Source organism: Penicillium digitatum, chromosome 6 (assembly GCF_016767815.1).
Source record: "Penicillium digitatum chromosome 6, complete sequence".
Classification (NCBI taxonomy): Eukaryota; Fungi; Ascomycota; class Eurotiomycetes; order Eurotiales; family Aspergillaceae; genus Penicillium; species Penicillium digitatum.
In genome coordinates, this window is record NC_089389.1 from 2,900,752 (window position 1) to 2,920,599 (window position 19,848).

Genomic DNA, 19,848 nt, shown 5'->3' on the forward strand with positions numbered 1-19,848 from the left:
ATACCCGAACCCCTAGAGAACTACAAACTCCGGCACGTTGCTTAAGGGAAAGCTTACTCAAGATACCCCTTTCTCCAGGGATTTCAACGCCGAAAGAACGCATGGTGGGTGTAGGAAGAAAAATCAAAATAGGGTGTTTGGGGGGGGGGTGATATACTAGGCGCTAGAAATGCGGGGTTTGTTGCAGGACTTAACGGGATGTGTCATAGATAATTTAGATATAGCCTATTTAAAGCCTGTAAAGCCTACAAGTAGCTTGTAAGTAGTCTATTACCAGCCTATTATAAAGTGAATTTCTTTAAAATACAGTCCTAAAGAGCTTTTCTAACCATCTTTTCTTACTAAATTTTCAAAAACTAGCAGAAATCGCGCAATTCGCTAAAAGTGTTAATCACTAAGGACATGACCGCGGTTAGAAAAGGTCTTTGGTACTATAGTATATATTGAGACTTGTTATAGATATCTCTCTTCTTACTGCATGAAACATTTTATAAGGGATCTTCGGGAGGAAGGGCTGGAAATGGGCTCTTTCGCGGGCTATTGACGGGCTTTGCAAGCTTTTCTCCAGTGTTATGGGCCGCCCTGCTAAGAAGCTGTTGGAGCTAGTGGGTGGCGATAGGAAGGGTGAGGTATGAGGGTTGCTTCGGAGAGGATAAGGGATTTGTAAACAGAGAACGGTACCAGCGCTGAGCGAGTTTATTGTAATACGTAGTAATGACATCTTCCCAGAAACGCACTTGCATAATTGTCATCTTGTAGATACCGACAACTTCCAACAATCAAGGACTGCCAAAAATGGAAACTAAACGGCTGAAGAGAAGCCATGCCACATACCCTTCCCTTGCTGTTGATGACACTGACAAAGATCTGGACCGCCGCCCAGAGGCAGAGAAGAGGGAGTGGGGGCACCGGGTTATAGAACGTACGTCAACCCGACAAAAGGCGAGGGCTGCCACTGAAATGAATAGGGACGACTTCGATGGAGTGGGGAACTAGTGATAGGGCATCGTTAAGGGCCGAGCTAGAGCCGATGACCACAGGGGACAACGAGAGACTCCTCCGGACGCATCATCGATCCCTGTCGAAAGCCTCCATCGTATACATTGTCACTTCGCCCTTCGGTAGACGCATTTGGGTGACATCATGCAATGCCCCCGACATTACAGTAGGCGGGCTGGACATCCATATCCTCCCCATAGGGTATCCACTGAAGAACCGTCTTATACCGACCCAAGCAACATCATTCGTACTAGCGCAAAGCTTAGTGCAGGGACAAATCAACCCACGCAAGTTTCTGACAGAGCAAGACCTAGAGTCGTTGCGGATACTGTTCCCGAATGCAATCGGGGCCCAGCTACTGATTTCAGGCTTCCTGCGGATTTTGTTCGATAGCGTCGCAGCCGTGGAGCGGACCAACAACCTAGGCTACCCGAGTATGGTGGGCGAGCTTGTCGTTCTTTTAGATACGGCAAAGTTTAGTGCAACAGCACAGAATTTGAATTCGGGTGCAGCGGTCTCAGATGCAGAGGCAAAATCAGTCGGGTGTCTGGGTTTGAAATTAAAATTGCCAGGAGGAAAGATGGTTTTAACGACGGTGACCCACGCTTATGTGCACAATCCTGCGTTGCCGGTGGTTCTTATGCGTGTTGCAGATTGGGTGATTCGGGCAAAGAACGCAATCTGTCGTTTCCGAAATCCTTCCTTGGACCGGGATTCTCGCGCGTTCGGTGTATCAGACCAAAGCCTATCCAACAATCCGACTGGCAAAGATATTTTTCTCTTCAAAACGAAGAAAAAGGTATTTCTAATCCGAGAGCCATACACTCTCCTTGAGGCGCCACGCTCACCAATATCATAGGTCGGGACAATTACTCACTGCTTCGACAATCCGAGCCCTATACTCCCGTATCCGGTCGGGTACCGACATGACCTCTCTTTAATCGAAGGCGAAGCTCTATCTGAAGTGGTGAGCCCTCCCGGGTATCCGGTCATCTCCGCATGGGCCCGGTACGAAAACGTCCTCGCAGGGGTGCCGTTGTATGCTGTGGCCCTAAATGCCCAAACACAAAACTGGAGGGTAGTGGAAGGGACAAAGGTTACCCCTGCATTGGCGAATGCGCTCCTATTAGGAACTGAGTATATTTGGGATCGTGAGGCGAGTGATCAGGCTGTTGCGATGCTATGGCGATCTAAGGAGGATGTGGACAGTGCGAGAGGCTACTCTGGCTCGGTGCTGTGTACCGGCACTCCGACAGATCAGCATGGCGAAGCTGTCGTTTTTCAAAACTATGAAACCGGTCTAAGAATTTTGGATGGTTCTTTGTTCGCAATAATAAAAGCCGGTTTTCTGTTACCTAGGGAGATCCGTGAGTCGATCATTGTGGTCCCTGAACAGAAAGAACCAATTAGTTACAACACTGTGTGTGGCAAGGGGAGCGTCGTACAAGCAGAAAGACGATTTCCATCAGGTATTTGACCTTTTTTTGCAAAACATCAGTGGCTGGGGCCATGAACTTTGCCATGGAGATATGAGTAGTGGATCGAGGAGGGTTAGGACAACCACGGAGGACACTAAGCATGAATCGCTTTTCTGAGGGTGTTCCGGAAGGAAATAGCTACTATTCTTACCTTACACTGTAGCTGACCTAGTAAAGAATTGTTGCCCTATTGTTTATCTCAATTATGGTACTCCGTCCACATGCACTCGTACTACTTGTGCCAGTTTGGTATGTAGGCACGGAGAGCTTTGTGCAGCAAACCAATGATACACATAAAGCATGAGAACAATCCGTTTCTTCTGCATTATGCTATGGGATTATTGTCTATAAGGGCTAGATGATAATGACTGAAGGCGCTTAGTGTGGAAATATAGATGTAGGTAGTTCACTATCTTCGCCTGAAATGGCATCAATTGTCACAGATATCGACATCCAAAACACGGTCCTATTGTTCCAAAGATCGCCTTTGACTCGGTTTTCGTTACTTATCCTTTAGTTTTAGGGCTACTAAGAATTTTTGATCATTATCGGCCTCGAAGGATAGAATCGTAGTTGAAGAAAATTAAGGTAAGATCCCAGCCTCTACTTTATTTTAGAATCGAGTTTTGTCTCTTATATATCATCATCGAAGCTACAAAAGCGTCGACGGGTTCTATTGTTTTGCGAGAGGAACATTTTTATTAACGCCCGCTAACCTACCCGTATGATACCTACTAGTGTTTTCCAAGGTCTCTAGCTTTTCCTCCCTCTCTTTCTCTCTTAAGATATTGATAGACTGGTCGCCTATAAAGAGGGTGGTTTTTTTTAAAATTCAGTGGATTTTGTGAAGGCTTTTGACGGCACAAAGGTCATAGGATGGAAGAGTTGAACACGCCTCCTATGCTAAGTCTTCTGCTGGATTCTTTCCACTCCATGAGCGTATGTCCGCCTTGGATTTGAGCACAAAGAATGACTGAAGAGAAATCTGAGATAAGGAAAACACTTCGCTAGTCAAAATGAGTCAGCTCTTAAATTGCAGGCTTTGATGGCTGTGATACTTCTTGTCGTAGCAATCCCCAATCTATTCTTGGAACGCATTCAATGAAGATGCAACAACGCTCAATTTCTTTCACCAATTTCCTTAGCATCCAACTATTGCTTATAAAAGGATTACATGTGGCATGGGAATAGAAGAACATTCAAAGAGACGAATCCCCGGTATCATGTGACCGTACATCTCCGAAAGAGGTTGTACGGGCTCGACGCACACGCTGTTTGCAGGACATTGCGGCCGCGTGTTTCCAGCTTGGAAAATACACATTCAGCAAACGTGCGCCCTTGAGATTTGACGAACAATATTGCCTCACTGGCGTTGTACCAGTGAAGGAAGATCCATTCTCGGGCCTCAAAGAGGGCTACACTTCTCACCTGGACCGGCGGGGGAAGGGAAATGATGCGTTTGACAAGGGACTACTAAAGATTCTTCGGATGTTTGCCGACTGGACTCCAGAGCCGAGTGGTGAAAAATCATTCGTTCTATCTCATGCGAACCCCAATATCTTCAACTTTCTTGTTTCAGAGGATGCTTCTGTGCGGGCCATCCTAGATTGGCATGGCGCGGGAGCTGAGCCGCCGAGCATGGGGAATGAGATATATCCACTATGGCAGATGCGCGACTGGGATCCGACCGTATACCTTTGGACCAAAGAGATGGAACATGGAATCAGTGGCAAAGACTGTTTTTTGGAAGACTCACCGGACAAGCTGGAGTTCTATTCGAAATGTCCATACACAATGTATTGCAAATATACGACCAGAAAGCGAGAGTGCCAAAGTGACCCGCAATTCCCCTCTCTTCCACCATTTGATGATGGCAATGGAAGGCTCGATGTGTAGTTTGGGCATTTCGGTAAAGATCCTCGAGGAGGTTGTAAAGCGAGTGGAGAAGAGTGCGGATGATAGCAGCCCTCCTTCATTCAGCCCACCAACAAAAATTGCAAGGACGATGGTGACAGCAAAAACCTTAAGTCTACCAAAAAGCGTGACGCGACAGGCAACCATAATTCACCTAACGAAGCCGAAGATATTGCGGAACATGGTGATATCATAGCGGACATTGATAGAGAAGCCGAAGACGAAGACGAACCCTCCAATGTTTGCGATTTTCTCGAGGGGGTAAGTAGTGACGGTCTAAGTGAGCATCAACAGAAGCTTCTGGGGACGGAGTTTGATGCTTTACATTAGTTTCCTTCGAGGTTGTGGTGTTCGATGTATGTAGTGATGCACGGTGACTTCAAAGAGTGAAGTAATCAAGCATGGTAATTGATGCTGGGGGAGAAGCAAAGATGGCCATTTAAAATTGATAGAAAACAAAAGATTTGGTTTCTTCTTTTGTTCCAGATACTCTCGTCTGTTCTCCAGTGACACCCTATATTGATGTATGGTATGCCTTGAATTTAAGAGACACCTCAGGCAGGAACTGTATGGGGATATCAGTCATATTATGTAATCTATTGTATCAGCCAATGACAACATTAAGACTAACCGATCAAGGGCTTAGGGCTCAACTCAGTCACGCCCCACTTCCTTTTCGCACTTGAGCGGCTTCTGGACGTCACCCACTTCCTTTGATCATCCACCTCATCCGACAAAATGGTGAGTTCTCCAGCGTACCAATATTCAACGGAAAGATACCAATGCTAATCGAAATGTGACAAACAGGCGCCCGCAGCAACTGGAGGCAAGAAGCAAAAGAAGAAGTGGTCCAAGGGCAAGGGTACGCAATCACCACCAACCATGCGATCATGACGATTTCCACCGAGTTCCCACACAAAAGAAATCGTTTGACAAGCTGGGGATTCGAAATAAACACCGAGAAGCAACTTTTACTGACATGTCTTTCGCCCTACAGTCAAGGACAAGGCCCAGCACGCCGTCGTTCTCGACAAGGCCACCAACGACAAGCTCCAGAAGGATGTCCAGTCCTACCGTCTGATCACTGTCGCCACCCTTGTCGATCGTCTCAAGATCAACGGCAGCCTTGCCCGCCAGGCTCTCAACGACCTTGAGGCTAACGGCCAGATCAAGAAGGTCGTTGGTCACTCCAGCCTGAGCATCTACAGTGCGTTCCTCTAAATATCCTTCTCCATCTGGAACCTGCAATACTGATAGCCATTTTAATAGCCCGTGCCGTCACCGCCGAGTAAACGTCTCGTCTCTCGTCTTTTCTCGCGGTTTTCTTTTCCTTGCTACGAATGATATCATTTACCATAGGAAGCCCGGCTGGGCATGATGCATAGTGGATTAACGTCGGACTCTTGAAGAGTGTGGAACATTCGCACTCTTGGCCCACGTCAGGTAGTGCGAACTGAATCAAAAAATCTACAAAACTTCATGAAAAGGATGTGCGTCATATTTCGTAGAATTCTCTCGACATCCACCATCTGCACTATCTACACCAACACAGCAAAAGAATTGCACAAGTAATCCTACGACTCTTCCTTGTCCACTATCGCACTCCTCTTCGGTCGCTGCTTCAGCGCACTCTCACATAGCGGCCACGGCTCCCCACCAGCACCTCCATCACCTACCACCCTCCCAGCCTCAAAATACTTCGCATGATTCGCAAAGAATTCAGTCCACCTCTTTACAGTCGCCCCAACCCGCGCTTTAGCAGCCCGTAACTCCTTCTCGCGACGGATTTTCTTCTGCGCAGCCGTCACACCCTCATTTTCGACATCCTCAACGGGCAGGAACATAATCTCGACACCACGTATGTCATTCGTTAGATCCTCCTTAAAGCAGCCCGTGACAAAAGCGCGTGTTGCGTCCCGCCCCGCAAAAAAGTTGTAGCTCCCGCCCGGTCCGTAGATCATACGGTTTGCCGAGACGTCGAAGATCGTCCCATTCACGGCGACGTAGAGGGGGAGATTGGCGTCTGTACCGTTGTAGAGGGATAGTTGGCTTGATGTCAGGGTAACAGGGCCCTGCTTTATGTTTGAAACATGTGTCAGCTTGAATTGTGACGTGACATCTTTTTGAAAACACGAGGACCGGGATTTGCATACCACCCACTGCTTCACCACCGGCCACCGTGTATACCATGGTCTGTAACCCCATAGCAAGGACTCGGAGGAAGTCATGTAATATGAGAGGCCGCCACAAGCGATCAGTAGGGTCACAATCACACGGATTATGTCCAGCAGGCTTATGCCGTGGGATTCATCGATTTCATCGATTTCGTCGTTGCTAGAGTGCTGTTTGAAATTGGGGTCTTTATCCAGCCCGTTGCTGGACTTTGACGTGGCTGTTGGTCGCTGGCGGAGTTCTGACATTTTCCCCTAACTTGAGTCGATTGAGAAGTTGAAAGATCAGACAATGACCATTCGGATTTTTGAGTTGCACAGGTGGAGGGATTGGCTGACAAAATCCGAGACAATCTTGGAAGTGCTCCCGAGTGGACTGTGACTTGTCCACAACTTCGCTTTAACAAACTATAACAAAGAGAATCTGGTGTGGATTTTCAATATAATTTCTACTATTTCTCCGAGCTGCATTCGTCGCTAAAGATTCAAGATTCTTTAAAGAGATACACCAAGCTTTTTGGCTCTGACGTCAAATTGGCCTCGATTTAATTTCCATCATTTGCTTGCAGTTGCAGAGTCCCCTTCTTGGGTCGCAGACCCTTCTTCCCAGCTACGTGAAAAGACTTCATTCAGAGCGTCTTGGAAAGTACGGCAGTTCATGTCAATCAGACCTCGCTTGTCCTTGGCTTCGGGGTTGCGAATCACCGAAACTAGACAGAGGTACCTATCGATTAAGGTCAGTAGGAAGGAGGGGGAAAAAACACACTTATTGAAAGACTTACTTGTTCATTTCCATCAAATGGATCATGGTTTGATCATGCAACACTACATGACTCTCGGCTTCTTGGATCTGGTCGCCCAATCGCTTGCGAGCTGGGTGATCCCAAGAGTACAACTCGGAGATGTCGACAATCACATCGATATAATCAGAGCACATCTCGTAGCAGGCCATATCAACAGGTCGGGTGTCGGAGGCGATATAAATTTTGCTAAGAACATCAAAGAGGTATGTCTTTTCAAACCCACAGTTGTTGGCGAGTGTGTTGATGAGGTTCTCAAGTGTAGACAAGTTTGGGATCAGCTTTTGAATCACTTTGCTGAAGGCTTCAAACACAGAGTAATCGTAGATGGAAGTCAAATAGTAGTGCACGGGCGCATTCTCATATCCGGCGTCACTGAGCTCGTCGGAGATGCGCTGCACAATGTCCTGGAACGTATCGGTGCGGTACTCGTCTGACAGCCCATCGACCTTGTGAATGAAGACTTCGATGTTTATGCCAGGATAAAACTGCTGGACAGTCAATATGGTGCGGTTGAGTCGTGCCACCGAGTCCAGGTAGTCATCCTGTGCATCGATCACCCAAACCAGAGCGCCCAGGCTGCCGAATATATCCTCGAGGTCGAAGGCAGACTCAAAGTATTCGAGTTGACCCGGGAAATCCCAAACCTGGAAGTCCATAAAAGAGCTACAGATTTCAGTTCAGCAGCAAGCACTTTAAGTATGTCCTTTCTTTGGAACTTACTGGATCGAGTCCTTCTGAATCCGGGTCGTGGACTCCAAAAAGAGGGTCTCATTTGGCGGCATCTTATGGAACACCACACTAGCAATGGATGACTTACCACTCCTAGTACACAGTTAGTATCTCTCTTGTGCGGGAGCTGGCAGACAAAACTTGCCGGCGGAGTCCCATTAAAAGAAGACGAGGTTTAACATCGGGGCCTTTTGTGTTGGGCACAGCGGCCGATTTGGCCCGAGTTGGCGCAGCCACTTGGCTGTTTCCCTGTAAATTACCCAGAAGGCTTAGCTCGGCTTCAGTCTTATGGAATGAGTTTTCACGCCGTCGCTTCCAGAAATTAAACTCACGTCCTATAAAAGGGCCATGAGGCCGGCTCACGCGGGCTACCGGTGAGTCGGACATTCAATCAAACAAAGGGGGCATGCATTTTGGGGGAATTGGAGCAGCAAAAGATAGCCTATGGTTATCAGGATGGAGGGTTTAGGAGTTAGGGGCAGGTCGGAATAAATCAACGCGTCACATGTTGGAGAAAAAGAGGGCATTGGGCAGTCAGCGAACCCAATCAGGCTACCATCTCTTGACATAACAGTGAACGAACCGAGACTGAACACAGAGACCCGTGGATTCAAGATGGCACTATCTTGCAACGGCCCATTGTGATAGCAACCGTAACAGACGTCCCAAAATTGGAAACTCATGTTCCTTGCCTATCTTGCGGCCCATCGGGTGCCTGAAAGGTTCTGGTGCCTCTTTGTCACCTGGGAGACAACAAAGAGGGACCGGAACCAAGCAGCTGTCCCACAACGGCCCGTGCATGGACACACCGGGATGCGGTAACTAACCGTGCTTCGCCGGATGACCCAGCCATAGTTTGAGGCATAATCGGGAGTATGGTTCGAGGGAATCTTTTTGAGAGTGGGAAGTTTCTTACCTCCATTGAACGGGTAGATATCTAAATATGGGATGTTAGAGTCCGCGGTACGGATCAAGAATCGATTGGGTGTACTTACTCCGCAATTTACCTTGTAATAGATGGTGATAACCAGATCAATGCAAGGTCAAAGTTTCTTCGTAGTCACGAAGATAAATGGTAGAAGGAACTGGTCGAGCTGAATTTAACGACAAGGACTGACCGTTAACATCTGCATGGGCTGATCTCGCCTAGGACGGAAGCCGCAAGGTTCCCAGATTTTGCCTGGGATGTTGGTAGAGAGTCGGATATCTGCAGTCAGGCCTGTATCATTGTCTAAGGGGTTGAGAAATTCAATTCAGGACGGAGTAGTGTTGGTTGGGGCGATCGTTGAGTGACCGTTGTGCTGTCCGAGTGCGGGGGTTGGAGTAGCTCGGAGCTTCGAAGCGAGGCGAGGTGCGATCGAGCTGGATGTGCAGCGCGCACGATAGCGCGGCAAGCGATCTAGAAAAGTTGGTCCACAATATGTAGGGCTTTCTTTGATTTGGAAGGGTACTTCTCACGGAATTGTAGCAAGGCAGAGAGGATGGAGGAAGAAGAAGAGCAGAACCAAGGCGGAGTCGTTATCTTATGAGCTTCTATCTTATCGATTCTAATCAGTCACAGACCGCCTTTCCTATTCTGCCGCGATTTACCTGCCTGTCGCAAGGCTATCAACTTCCATCATACACCCCTAGCCCCTTCAACGATGCTTGGCTAAAGCCCAAAAAAATGTTTCCTCTAAAATGGAGGATTTAACTATAAGGACACTGATGGAATTGAAAACAGAAAACTTTTTTGGATTCGTCATTAGCCGACGTGTTCATACAGGGACCTTCCGGTGGCTGTGTCCATGAGCAGCATGTTTACCTCCATGCTGATGACCCAAATAATCACTGATTCGGTGCTTCGCTTGCTTTTGCTCCTCTTCTTTCTCTTCTTCATCTTCTTCTTCTTCTTCTTCCTCGACCTCAAGTCCAGGCCACTCTTCCCAACCATCTTCCCATATCTTCGCTAACTTTTCTGTCTTCTCCTCTCTGCTCATTTTCTTGCTCTTCATCACCTTCTCCCACTTCTTCATATCTTTATCATCTAGGAGACACTCATCCAACAAAGCACTGATCTTGGCAGTGTCAATGCCTTCCCCGATAAACACTAGCTCTTGGCGACGGTCGCCCCAGGGACCTTGGAAATCATTTAGGATAGATTCCCGAACATCCTTGTCTTCTGGCCAATCTTCATCGGGCAGTTCAGCAAACCAAGGTCCACCGCATCCAAGAGTCATCATGCCACCTGCTTGACTCCATTCACCAAATTGCCAGGGCCGGGTCACAAGCCAGAAGAAGCCCTTGGAGCGGAGAACTGGACCAAATGCCGGGTTGGTACGTTTGTTGTTCAGAATGACCGCTGGGTCAGGCTGTTCAAAGTCTTCCACTGACCCGGACTCGGAGTCTGTATCCATTGCATCATCCTCTTCTTGCTCTTCTCCCTCCTCTTCCTCCTCTCCCTCTTCTTCCTCGTCGCCTTCTTCTTCTTCGACTTCATTGTTCTGGAGAATGATGAACTTGTCGTGAAGAAGAGCAAAGAGGCGGCGCGAGTGGAAGGGTCGACGAGCTGTATAGACGAAGTTGTTGATACCGTACCTATATCGGTGAGTAAAATATTCCTGAATACAGAACTGGAAACTTACTCCAAGGTCTCTGGCTTCGGTGCCAGCCGGTCACCGTTACCTGTCGACTGTATCGTCATTTCGTGCAGACTTCGCAGCCATCCAGGACCAGAAGCGGCACGAATAAAATCAAACTTGTTTGTGTTGATGATTTCCCGAACGTCTATTTGAGAGTAATTTGACTCGAGAATCTTTGCGGCTGGGTTCAATAGCTTCAACAAATGCAAAAGCTTCTCACGTGTTGCTTGGTCAACTGTCTCGACCTTGTTGAGAATCAACACATCGGCGAACTCAATCTGATCCACCATGAGATCAGATATCGTACGTTCATCCTCAGGGATGATCTCTTCTCTTCCATAGCGGTCGGAGAGGAACTCTGCTGTATCGAAACTGGAGAGCAAGTTAAACGCATCGATGACAGTAACAGTCGTGTCCAACCGAGCCATTGTGTGCAAGCCACCTAATTCCACACTACGTCAAGACATGTTAGTCAGTCCACGTTAAGGGAAGATATAGTGGGGAAATGATACATTTCGTTCAGGATCTTCTTGGCGTCGGGATCATCACTTGAAATCTGATCTTCCGCTTCCAGCATGGCCGAGCTAAACTCAGATGTGAAAGTCTCGGCCACTTGCATAGGCTCGCTTATGCCAGTCGATTCAATGATGACATAGTCAACCTCATTTCGCTTGGTCAGAGCAGCCAGCTCCGACAACAAGTCTCCACGAAGAGTGCAGCAGATACATCCGTTTTGCAGGCGAATAAGCTTCTCAGTAGTCTGCGAGACTTTGTGGTTTTGGATGAGGGTAGCATCAATGTTCAGTCTAAAGGACCGGGGCAATTAGCGTACAGTCCTTGGCTTCCCCTTCAAGATGCAACTTACTGACTCATATCGTTGACTATGACAGCAATTCGTAACCCATGGTCAGGGGACTTGAGGATGTGTTTGAGGAGTGTTGTCTTGCCACTTCCCTATACCTGTGTGTTAGTGTCCGTGGGCATGACTCCAACTTCACAGCATTGCTTTTTATTCCATACCAGGAAACCCGAGAGCAAGGTAACGGGCATCTGCCGGGTCTTGGGCTCTTCTTCCGTAGGAGCCGCGACATCATAAGTGACCGAGTCTTTTCCAGAATCGATGACCATTGTGAAGGTGGTTCCCCTTTTATGGTAGAATATGCACAAGACGAAAGAGAAAAGAAAAGAAAAAGAAGAAAAATAAACTAAGCTTCAGAGGAGTCTAGGGTATCACCTTATATAGGATCTTGTTTTCCCAAGGCACCGTCTCCAAGTTCCTCATTCTCCAACATTGCAGGTTACATTTCTGATGTACTCCGTCGTAGAAATGTCAATACAGGGCCTCCGAGGTGGATAGTATACCAGTGGAGCCATAGCTGAACCAATGAAAGGAAAGATTTCAAATGGCGACAATAATTGCAGCGTTGTAAGTGGCCGGCAGAAAGCGTCCACAAGGTCCCTGGGTGGCGCCGCTGACCTTCACGGTCCTCATTTGACGAGATTGGTTTTTGAAAGACAGGTATTAGGGGAATTGTGATTGGGCTTTTAGTTTCTTAGTTTTTTGACTGATCAGATTTCTGAAGAATCCTAGAATCCTACTGGTAGAGGTAGGGTCAGACCACTCCGTAGATCTGGGATAGGATAAATTACATCCCTCCTCCGGAAGTACAACATAGTGAGCCCACATCGAAGGAACACAAAGCTTTGACGATGTTATACTCCATACTCCAGGGACTACACTGATACCTAGGCCATAGAAATTATCTCCCATCAATAATCATCAAAACTCGTTTTAAGGCACAAATCCCTCGTCAACCACCCAAGATGACCGACCTGGGAACCTACACCAAACCCCTAGCCTACCTCGGTCTCTTCACCCTGGGAAAAATCGCAGTCTCCATCACCCGCCAAGCATCAATTTTCCTCCTCCCAAGTACCCTCCAACGCTACAACCGTACTAAAACAAACTGGGCCCTTGTCACCGGCGCAACGGATGGAATAGGGTTCGGCTTCGGTCAGGAGCTCTGCGCGCGCGGTTTCAATGTGATCCTACACGGCCGAAACGCCGAGAAGCTCGAGCGCCGTCGTCGCGAACTACAGACGCTGTTCCCCGAAGTCTGTGTTGCTGTACTTGTGCGCGATGCGCAAAATTTGACTGCCGATATTGATGATGTTGATGCGGAGGTCCGCGATATTATTCGTCGCAGTAATGAGACTATCCGATCCGAGCGTGATCCCGGCCGGTTAACGGTTCTTATAAATAATGTTGGTGGGGAGATGAGGCCTTCGACTCTCCTGAAGGAGTATACCTTTGAGGATGTGCAGGCAACCATTTCGCGGAATGCCACGTTCGCGGTTCAGATCACCCGTGTTCTGGCGACACAGCTGGAAGAGAATGCGCCTGGTCTTGTGATGAATGTGTCTTCGGTTGCGGCGTTTGGATTGCCATATATCAGTATTTACAGCTCGACGAAGGGGTTTGTGGATTCTTTCACAAAGTCGCTGCGCGCGGAGTTTGCCGCTGAAGGGAAGAAGGTCGAGGTGATGGGGCTGCGAGTTGCCGAGGTTAAAACCGCTGGGTATAATGTGAAGAGTAACTTGTTTGTTCCTGAGGCGAGAGTGCTGGCTGCTGCTGCCTTGGATCGGGTTGGGGGTGGGCAGGAGATTGTGTGGGCTTACTTTTGGCATTGGTTACAGGGTCTGTCATTTGAGTATTTACCGCGCTGGATATTGATGAAGATTACGGCAATGAAGATGAAGGAAATCAGAGTAGATCTGGACGCTAAGGCGAAGAGCAGCTGAGATGGCTGCTGATCAGTTATGGCGCTGGCTCTCTACCTCTCGCTCAGCATATGAAGATGCCCGAAAAAAGGAATAGTTGCAATCAAATCCCACATCATTATAGTCTATAGAATGTCTAGAAGCCAGCCGGGGCCTTCTCACGATCGTCTGGGCCGTGTAGCCCTGCGCCAAGGTTCGATGTGCACTCGACTTGCCAGTCCTTTGGGGTGAACTTGTCGACAATCTCCTTGAAGGCGTCCAAGGTACAGAACGTCTCATCGCCAGGTAAATGGTTCTCGGGCTTAGCAGCACAACCGGGGATACGGACGGGTTGGTCATTGTAGCGAATACGGACGTAGTGCTTCTGGAGAGACTCGCGAGTGCCTTCGGGTAAAGATTCCAGAGGCGCGCGTGCAGTATCGGAGGTAGTGGGTTGCTTCGGTACAGACTTACCGAACAGCTGGGAGAAGACACCAGGTTTCTTAGCTGCGATGGATGGGTTGGAGAACTCCTCGAGCATGATGCCAGCGTTGGAATCGGAGCGGGATGCCAGGGAGAAGAGCTCAACAGCAACAGACGATGTAAATGGAGGCCACGACTGGTTCTGAAATCCACCGACACTAGAAAGGATCGCGGCCAGGGTGGTGTCGTGGCAACCACTCAGAGCAAACTTGATAGCCTTGCCAGTCTCCGGGTTGCCTGACCCGGACGCAGCGGTCTCGCTACGCCAGCCGCCCTCCACAGCGGTGCTGACCATGCGGTCAACCACATCACCCATGAGAGCACCAATTCCCAGCTTACGGTACTCGCTGCTCTCACCGTAGCCAGCAAACCATTCCTCAACCGCAATTCGATCCAAGACAGCACGACCCTTCTTGTCATAGAATTCAGACGGCAGCTTGGTGGCTGAGCCATGCGCATCGGTTGCATTGATGGTGTCCATAATTCCAGAAAGACGGGGGTGGGAATCGACAGCAACCTTGGGCGATTCTTCGGGCATATACTTTGACCAGAGGCTGTTCAAGTACGCCATTTGTTCAGAGTCGTTCCCTGCATTTAAATTGTTAGCAGTGACCATGATCTGCATGTCCCCCCGAAAAGCCCATACATCGTGCAGCGGCGCGGTCGGCAAAAAGCCGGGCCAGCTGTCGGAATCGTCTACAATTTCCCTCGTTAGGGAATAGTGTCTCCTCATTGACCTGGCGGGCTACAATCACCGGCGGTGGGAAGTCAAGCGTGCGCGCGCTAGCCGGGTACATGCCCCAAAAGGCCTCCTGGAGCGACTCCAGAGCTCGGGGGATCGGCGTGGCGCGCAGATACATATCCTCGGAATCGCTCTTGATCTGAGGCATGAACCCGAGCTGGTCGACGTAGAGGTGGCGCAACCGTTGTCCGAGCGCATATGTCGTCTCACGACCCTTGTCTGTGAGCTCGCCATGCAAGCTTCAAATAGCATGATTTAGCTTTTCTTCGCGTGCATATCAGAGCTCCGTGGCAACTTACCACATCGCTTCGACTGCTCCTCCCGGTCCTGTTATGGTCACCGACTGGTCACTACTGCCGAATGACTCCATTTTCCGGCGCCATTGGAACCCGTTCCATTTCGAGAGGTCTTTGCTGCTCGAGGCCATCTGGACCATGCGTCTTGCAACGCCGCAGTACGGCCAGTCTTGTCACGGCAAAATATTAGCACATCACTGGCACATCTCGGCATCAAGGAGATTGGCATACTTGGACTCAGACCTGTCTTGGGGAAGTGTTAGCGGAAACCGTCGGAGAGCGGGTTTGGGGGATGGGAGTTGTCAATTGCGGCATACGTTTGTGAATCGCGATGAGACGGGTGTACGTTCACCTAGGATCATTTAGAAATGCTCTCAAGGGCAGCATTGTAAATGTATTTCTCACCATGTCGAAGAAACTGTAGTGGTCAGCTATGCGTATTCGCCAATGTGGGGACCAGAACACTTACCACTTGTACCAACTGTAGCTTCAGAGCTGCCGGGTACAGGCGAGCGAGCTCATCATTTGTATAGGGCTCACGAGGAATCAGGGTGGTCATCTCGATTCAACAAAGAGATCTCCAGAGATATCTAGGAATCTATAAAAGGGAATCGAGTCAGGAAATAAACGGTCCCCCGTGGGGGCGGTGAGGATTTGTTGGGGTAGGTCCATAACGATAAGCCATTTGTGTCGACCTCCAATGAATTACACACTCTCTGTGCTACTATCAAGTAGTTGAAGGGCACTAGAAGTGGAGATTTATTCCCTTTGGGTTCATCGGCGTCCATAAAAAAAACAACACGGGGAAAGCTAGGAAAAGCTAAGAACCCCCCAAGAAGAACGGCAGTATGTGGTCTCCGCATCTCGGCAAGTTCGCCGAAGCGTACGGAGCCTCGGACAAGTATGCCCCGAGATGGAAAAAGCTCTTCCGAGCTATGCATATTTGGCATAGTATAATATATACAGTTAGGAACACTCCTCGTAGTCACTCGTCTCCCATCCCTCCTCACTTTCACTGGCACTCCAGACAGATCGAGTGGGCGCAGTCTGGACATCGCTAGTCTCAGTTGCTGCAGCTGCAACTGCCGCAGCGGTAGCAGTAGCCATTTTCTTGGCCAACTTCTTATTGTTCTTCGCCTTGCGAGCATTCTCTTCTTCCTGGCGCGTCTGCTTCACACGCTCAGCTTCCTCGGTCGCCGCTCGCTCCAAGAGTTCAATGAGCTTCTCCAGTGCTGGTGCATATGCTTGCGCAAGGGCAAAGTCACCAACCTTGATGCGCATGAAGTCCATCGCTCCGGCAACGGGGCCAGTATACCCGCCGAACTTTTGGCCAGCTCCCCCGGAGTTGATGTCGTCGGACAGTGGGGCGTCTTTGGAGCCCACTAATTCATCCTGAGGGTCGTCGAATGGGATGTCCGCATCTGCGGGCTCCTTTGCAGCTGCGTCCCGGCTAGACTGTAATTTGCCTGGGGTTCGCCTATCTACAAAAGCTATCTTTTGGTAGCGCTGACTGAAGTGTGTGAGCAGGACAGCACGCGCTTGCATGCGGCGACCGACTTCGATTGCCTCGGAGGAGGTCGAGTGCCGCTTGGCCCTAGCCGATCCGACCATGTCGTGTTGAAAAGTAGCCTCGTGGATGAGCACGGTTGAGCCCTGTCCAATGATGGCAAATTTATCCGATGGCCTGCAGTCGCCAGAGTAGGAAACCTTGAATCCATTCGAGAAGACAAAAGAAACAGCGAGCGCACCCTTGCAATGTTTGACGCGGCAAGTGAGTAGATCTGCAAGGCCGGTGGCAGACTTGAGAAGAGGAGTGAGTGGTGACGATTTGTCCGTGAAATTAACAGCTTGGCGATGACCATTAGGTAGTTGGTGTGAGAATGTGGTGATGATTTGAGAACCATTAAATTCAGGACGGGCGGAAAGAGTAAGCAATTTGTCGAATCCGAAGTCCTCGACCTGTGAATATTCTTCCAACCAGGAAATCATTCCATCATCAGACACAACAGCCAGACGCTTCTCCTGGAGAATCTTGGCCATATCAGTTTCACGTCTAAGTGCCGAGCCAGAACCACTCTTGAAGTTCTCTGTGTGCCAGGCCTTGATCACAGAAACCGTTCCTAGGTGATGATCTGCGTGCAAATGACTGATCCAAATCATTCGCAGATTCTGAAGCACTTCGCGGAGTTCTTCAGGCTCAAAAACTCGCTTCAGTTGACCAAGAGTATTCTCGCCACAATCAAGCAGATAGTAGCCATATCCAGGCACCTTCAGCAGTGTGGCAGAAACATTTCGGTATTTGGAGGGAACAGAGGAACCGGTACCTAGCGCAATGATCTCTGCATCTGCTCCAGGCCATTGTGTCCGTTGCGCGTGCAACTTTTTCTGGAATGCAGGCTTAGCGACGCGTTGGCGAATGACTTCCATCCGTTGCTCAACGGAACGTGGGATGGTATGCAATGCATTCGCTGGGTTGAAGCGGGACATCACCTCGTCCCTGTTGAACCCAAAACTGGGCTCCATGTTGATGATGAATCCAGGTTCAAGGGGCTGCAATGGAAAATCACCGCGAGCAGCAATTGCAGATTTTGAATTGGCATTAGGAGTTCCGGGTTGGGGAAGAGACACATTGTCGTGAACAGGAACCGCATAGCTGTCGCTTTTCAAACGGGCGAGTCGAACAGTCGAGCTGGCAGAGCTGGTAAACGCAAGATAGTTCGGGCAATGGTCTGTGCTCGACACAGTGTGCTTGCAGTGGGACATGCTGGCAACGAACTCCTGAAATCTAGGATGTTCCGCCACCCCTGGTCCAAGAATCCAGATGAAGGCTTGCAACTCGGTCGTCACAGCTGGTGACTTCCATTCGGCCCGAGTAACCAGGTCCTCGACATACTCCGACGATGGCACTTCCATGATGGCAACACCTTTTCCGGATCGCGTCTGTCCCAAAACCATTTCTGGGGTGACAATCTTTCCATCCAGAGATTGAACACTCTCGCCCCTCGTCAACGCTGCGTACTTAGCACCCTTCTCAACCTTCAATTCTTCAGCCTTCTTTGGGTCGAACTTTCCGCGAATATCGTGGTTCCGCACAATATAGCAGACTGCCTCCTTCGAAGGAGACGTGATCGGGAGACTGTCTACAGTAGCACCGGGCCAGGGCTTTCTAACGAGCACCTTAATGTCTGGAAGCGCGTCTGGGCCACCCGGCACCGGACCTTTGTATTGCTCAAGGTCCTTGGTCTCTGGATTGCGAATGAATATGGCGGCCGGCATCTTGACCTCGGCCAATGGGGTTTCATGGAGGGCATCCATCTTCCATGTTGAGTTGAACATATCCTGCACAATGGACTTCGTCACGATCAGATTCTTAGTACGCTGGTCCATTTGAGCTTCGGTCTGTTCGGATTCCTGGAACTCGTCCAAGCTCCGCTTTCGTGGACTCTGTGACAGCGGCTGCATGACTCGAGGACGAGCCGATGGATGAGGGTTAATAGGCAGGGCCCACACCTTGATGTTGGAGTCAGACCATGAGGGCTTCTCAAAGGGATCCTCGGCGCCGATAGACGTCCGCTTGGCGAGTGTCTCCGAGTCATATTCTTTCAAATACACCGGCATGCCCTTCCGGAAAACAAAGCGCCGAGACGTAGCGAGTGTATGTGTAAGATTCACAGAACCATGAATCGTCAAGTTGCCTCTCTGCAAGACCACCTCGCCTTCCCGTTCCACAGTTGCCCTGCCATGTTGCTGAGGTGCGCGGGTTTTGAGTTTAATATTTTCTTCAACCTCCCTTTGCGCCCTACGGGCAGCCTTTTTCCGATTTTCCTCCTCGACGGCCGCCATAGAGGTTGACACCGTATCGGCAAGGGTCAAAATAATCCCAATCAGCCCGCCTGTGTTGGCCCATTCTGTACGTCCTGTGACAAACACATCGGTGAGGAGGGAAAGCTTGACCCCGCGCTCTGTGCATGCCCGCTGTATTCCTTCCGATAGCTGACCGAAAAAGTACCGCTTGTCCGAGAAGTTGAGGCAAACGGCCGTGCCGGGGGTATCGGCCGTCGGGGTCGTGATGACCTGGTAGAAGAATTTCATTGGGGCAATTCCTGCTAAAGGTACAGGCAGGGAGGTGAGTTCAAGCTTGGATGGTTCACAGATCAAATAGTCGTCGCTGTTGGGCCGTCGTCTTCTTGAGACCGGACTAGCTGGAAGAAAGTATGCGTTTGGGTTGATTGTAGGTTGTCTAATTCGAAGTGGTAAGGGTTTCTCTTCGGATTTCTTTTTGTCCGCTAATTGCGCCAAAGATTTAGGGTATTTGAAGCTACTCGAGCTCAGTTTTGAATAACCGGGGATTCGTGAGTCACGGTTGCTGGCGCTGTGATACGATCGTAGGGTGGATGGCAAAATTGAGGTTCGAGGGAACGCGCTCCAGGCGACTGCGCGAGTTGTTGCGGTTGACAGAGCACCGCGCACGCAAGAGGAAGCCAACTTGTCTAGAATGGAGAGTATTGAAGGGAAAATGGGTGATTAAAGGCCCCTAGGTGTAGTAATGTCAAGGAGTAGGAAATTGGTGGATCCTCACGTTGGAACGAAAAAAGTGATGGTCGATTTTTGCATGATGGCCGGGCAGAAAATCCATTTGGACCGCTATGGATGTCCTTTTTAATTTGCATAGCACAATACACAGCTAAGTTGTGTATAAAATTTAACCCATTTAGTAAGAGGATTGTACTGTTAAACACCTTCCTGAGGCTCGACATACTTGGATGTTTCATTTATGCTCAACGCATCAACGATGTACACAACCCTCAAGCATGCAACACATGACCATGACACCATTTTGACAATTTGACGA

General features: G+C 49.3%; 7 protein-coding genes across 7 annotated transcripts; 3 read left to right on the plus strand and 4 right to left on the minus strand.

Moving 5' to 3' along the window:
* Nucleotides 1-795: 795 nt before the first annotated feature.
* Pdw03_6029 (C6 zinc finger protein) lies at nt 796-2,476 on the plus strand (the record flags this gene model as incomplete). The annotated part of the gene is made up of 3 exons (XM_014683023.1): nt 796-922; nt 969-1,798; nt 1,859-2,476. 3 exons carry the CDS (start codon nt 796-798, stop codon nt 2,474-2,476), a joined length of 1,575 nt encoding a protein of 524 aa, XP_014538509.1.
* A 2,653-nt stretch (nt 2,477-5,129) lies between these two features.
* On the plus strand, nt 5,130-5,683 carry Pdw03_6030 (40S ribosomal protein eS25; the record flags this gene model as incomplete). Its single annotated transcript, XM_014683025.1, has 4 exons — nt 5,130-5,132; nt 5,199-5,253; nt 5,389-5,598; nt 5,661-5,683. 4 exons carry the CDS (start codon nt 5,130-5,132, stop codon nt 5,681-5,683), a joined length of 291 nt encoding a protein of 96 aa, XP_014538511.1.
* A 282-nt stretch (nt 5,684-5,965) lies between these two features.
* Nucleotides 5,966-6,811, minus strand: Pdw03_6031 (Membrane steroid-binding protein; the record flags this gene model as incomplete). The annotated part of the gene is made up of 2 exons (XM_066101235.1): nt 5,966-6,466; nt 6,545-6,811. The coding sequence occupies 2 exons, from the start codon at nt 6,809-6,811 to the stop codon at nt 5,966-5,968; spliced, it is 768 nt and encodes a 255-aa protein (XP_065958175.1).
* Nucleotides 6,812-7,117: 306 nt separating this feature from the next.
* Nucleotides 7,118-11,843, minus strand: Pdw03_6032 (Cobalamin (vitamin B12) biosynthesis CobW-like, C-terminal; the record flags this gene model as incomplete). Its single annotated transcript, XM_014683028.2, has 14 exons — nt 7,118-7,286; nt 7,345-8,028; nt 8,086-8,187; nt 8,240-8,343; nt 9,011-9,031; nt 9,090-9,101; nt 9,213-9,325; nt 9,389-9,493; nt 9,553-9,631; nt 9,858-10,671; nt 10,719-11,168; nt 11,228-11,521; nt 11,581-11,669; nt 11,736-11,843. 14 exons carry the CDS (start codon nt 11,841-11,843, stop codon nt 7,118-7,120), a joined length of 3,144 nt encoding a protein of 1,047 aa, XP_014538514.2.
* A 696-nt stretch (nt 11,844-12,539) lies between these two features.
* Nucleotides 12,540-13,517, plus strand: Pdw03_6033 (Short chain dehydrogenase/reductase, putative; the record flags this gene model as incomplete). The annotated part of the gene is made up of 1 exon (XM_014683029.1): nt 12,540-13,517. One exon carries the CDS (start codon nt 12,540-12,542, stop codon nt 13,515-13,517), a length of 978 nt encoding a protein of 325 aa, XP_014538515.1.
* Nucleotides 13,518-13,632: 115 nt separating this feature from the next.
* On the minus strand, nt 13,633-15,555 carry Pdw03_6034 (Histidine phosphatase superfamily, clade-2; the record flags this gene model as incomplete). Its single annotated transcript, XM_014683030.2, has 7 exons — nt 13,633-14,546; nt 14,605-14,939; nt 15,000-15,165; nt 15,228-15,243; nt 15,314-15,348; nt 15,402-15,414; nt 15,466-15,555. The coding sequence occupies 7 exons, from the start codon at nt 15,553-15,555 to the stop codon at nt 13,633-13,635; spliced, it is 1,569 nt and encodes a 522-aa protein (XP_014538516.2).
* Nucleotides 15,556-15,962: 407 nt separating this feature from the next.
* Nucleotides 15,963-19,088, minus strand: Pdw03_6035 (TRNA processing endoribonuclease Trz1, putative; the record flags this gene model as incomplete). Its single annotated transcript, XM_014683031.1, has 1 exon — nt 15,963-19,088. One exon carries the CDS (start codon nt 19,086-19,088, stop codon nt 15,963-15,965), a length of 3,126 nt encoding a protein of 1,041 aa, XP_014538517.1.
* Nucleotides 19,089-19,848: the final 760 nt, after the last annotated feature.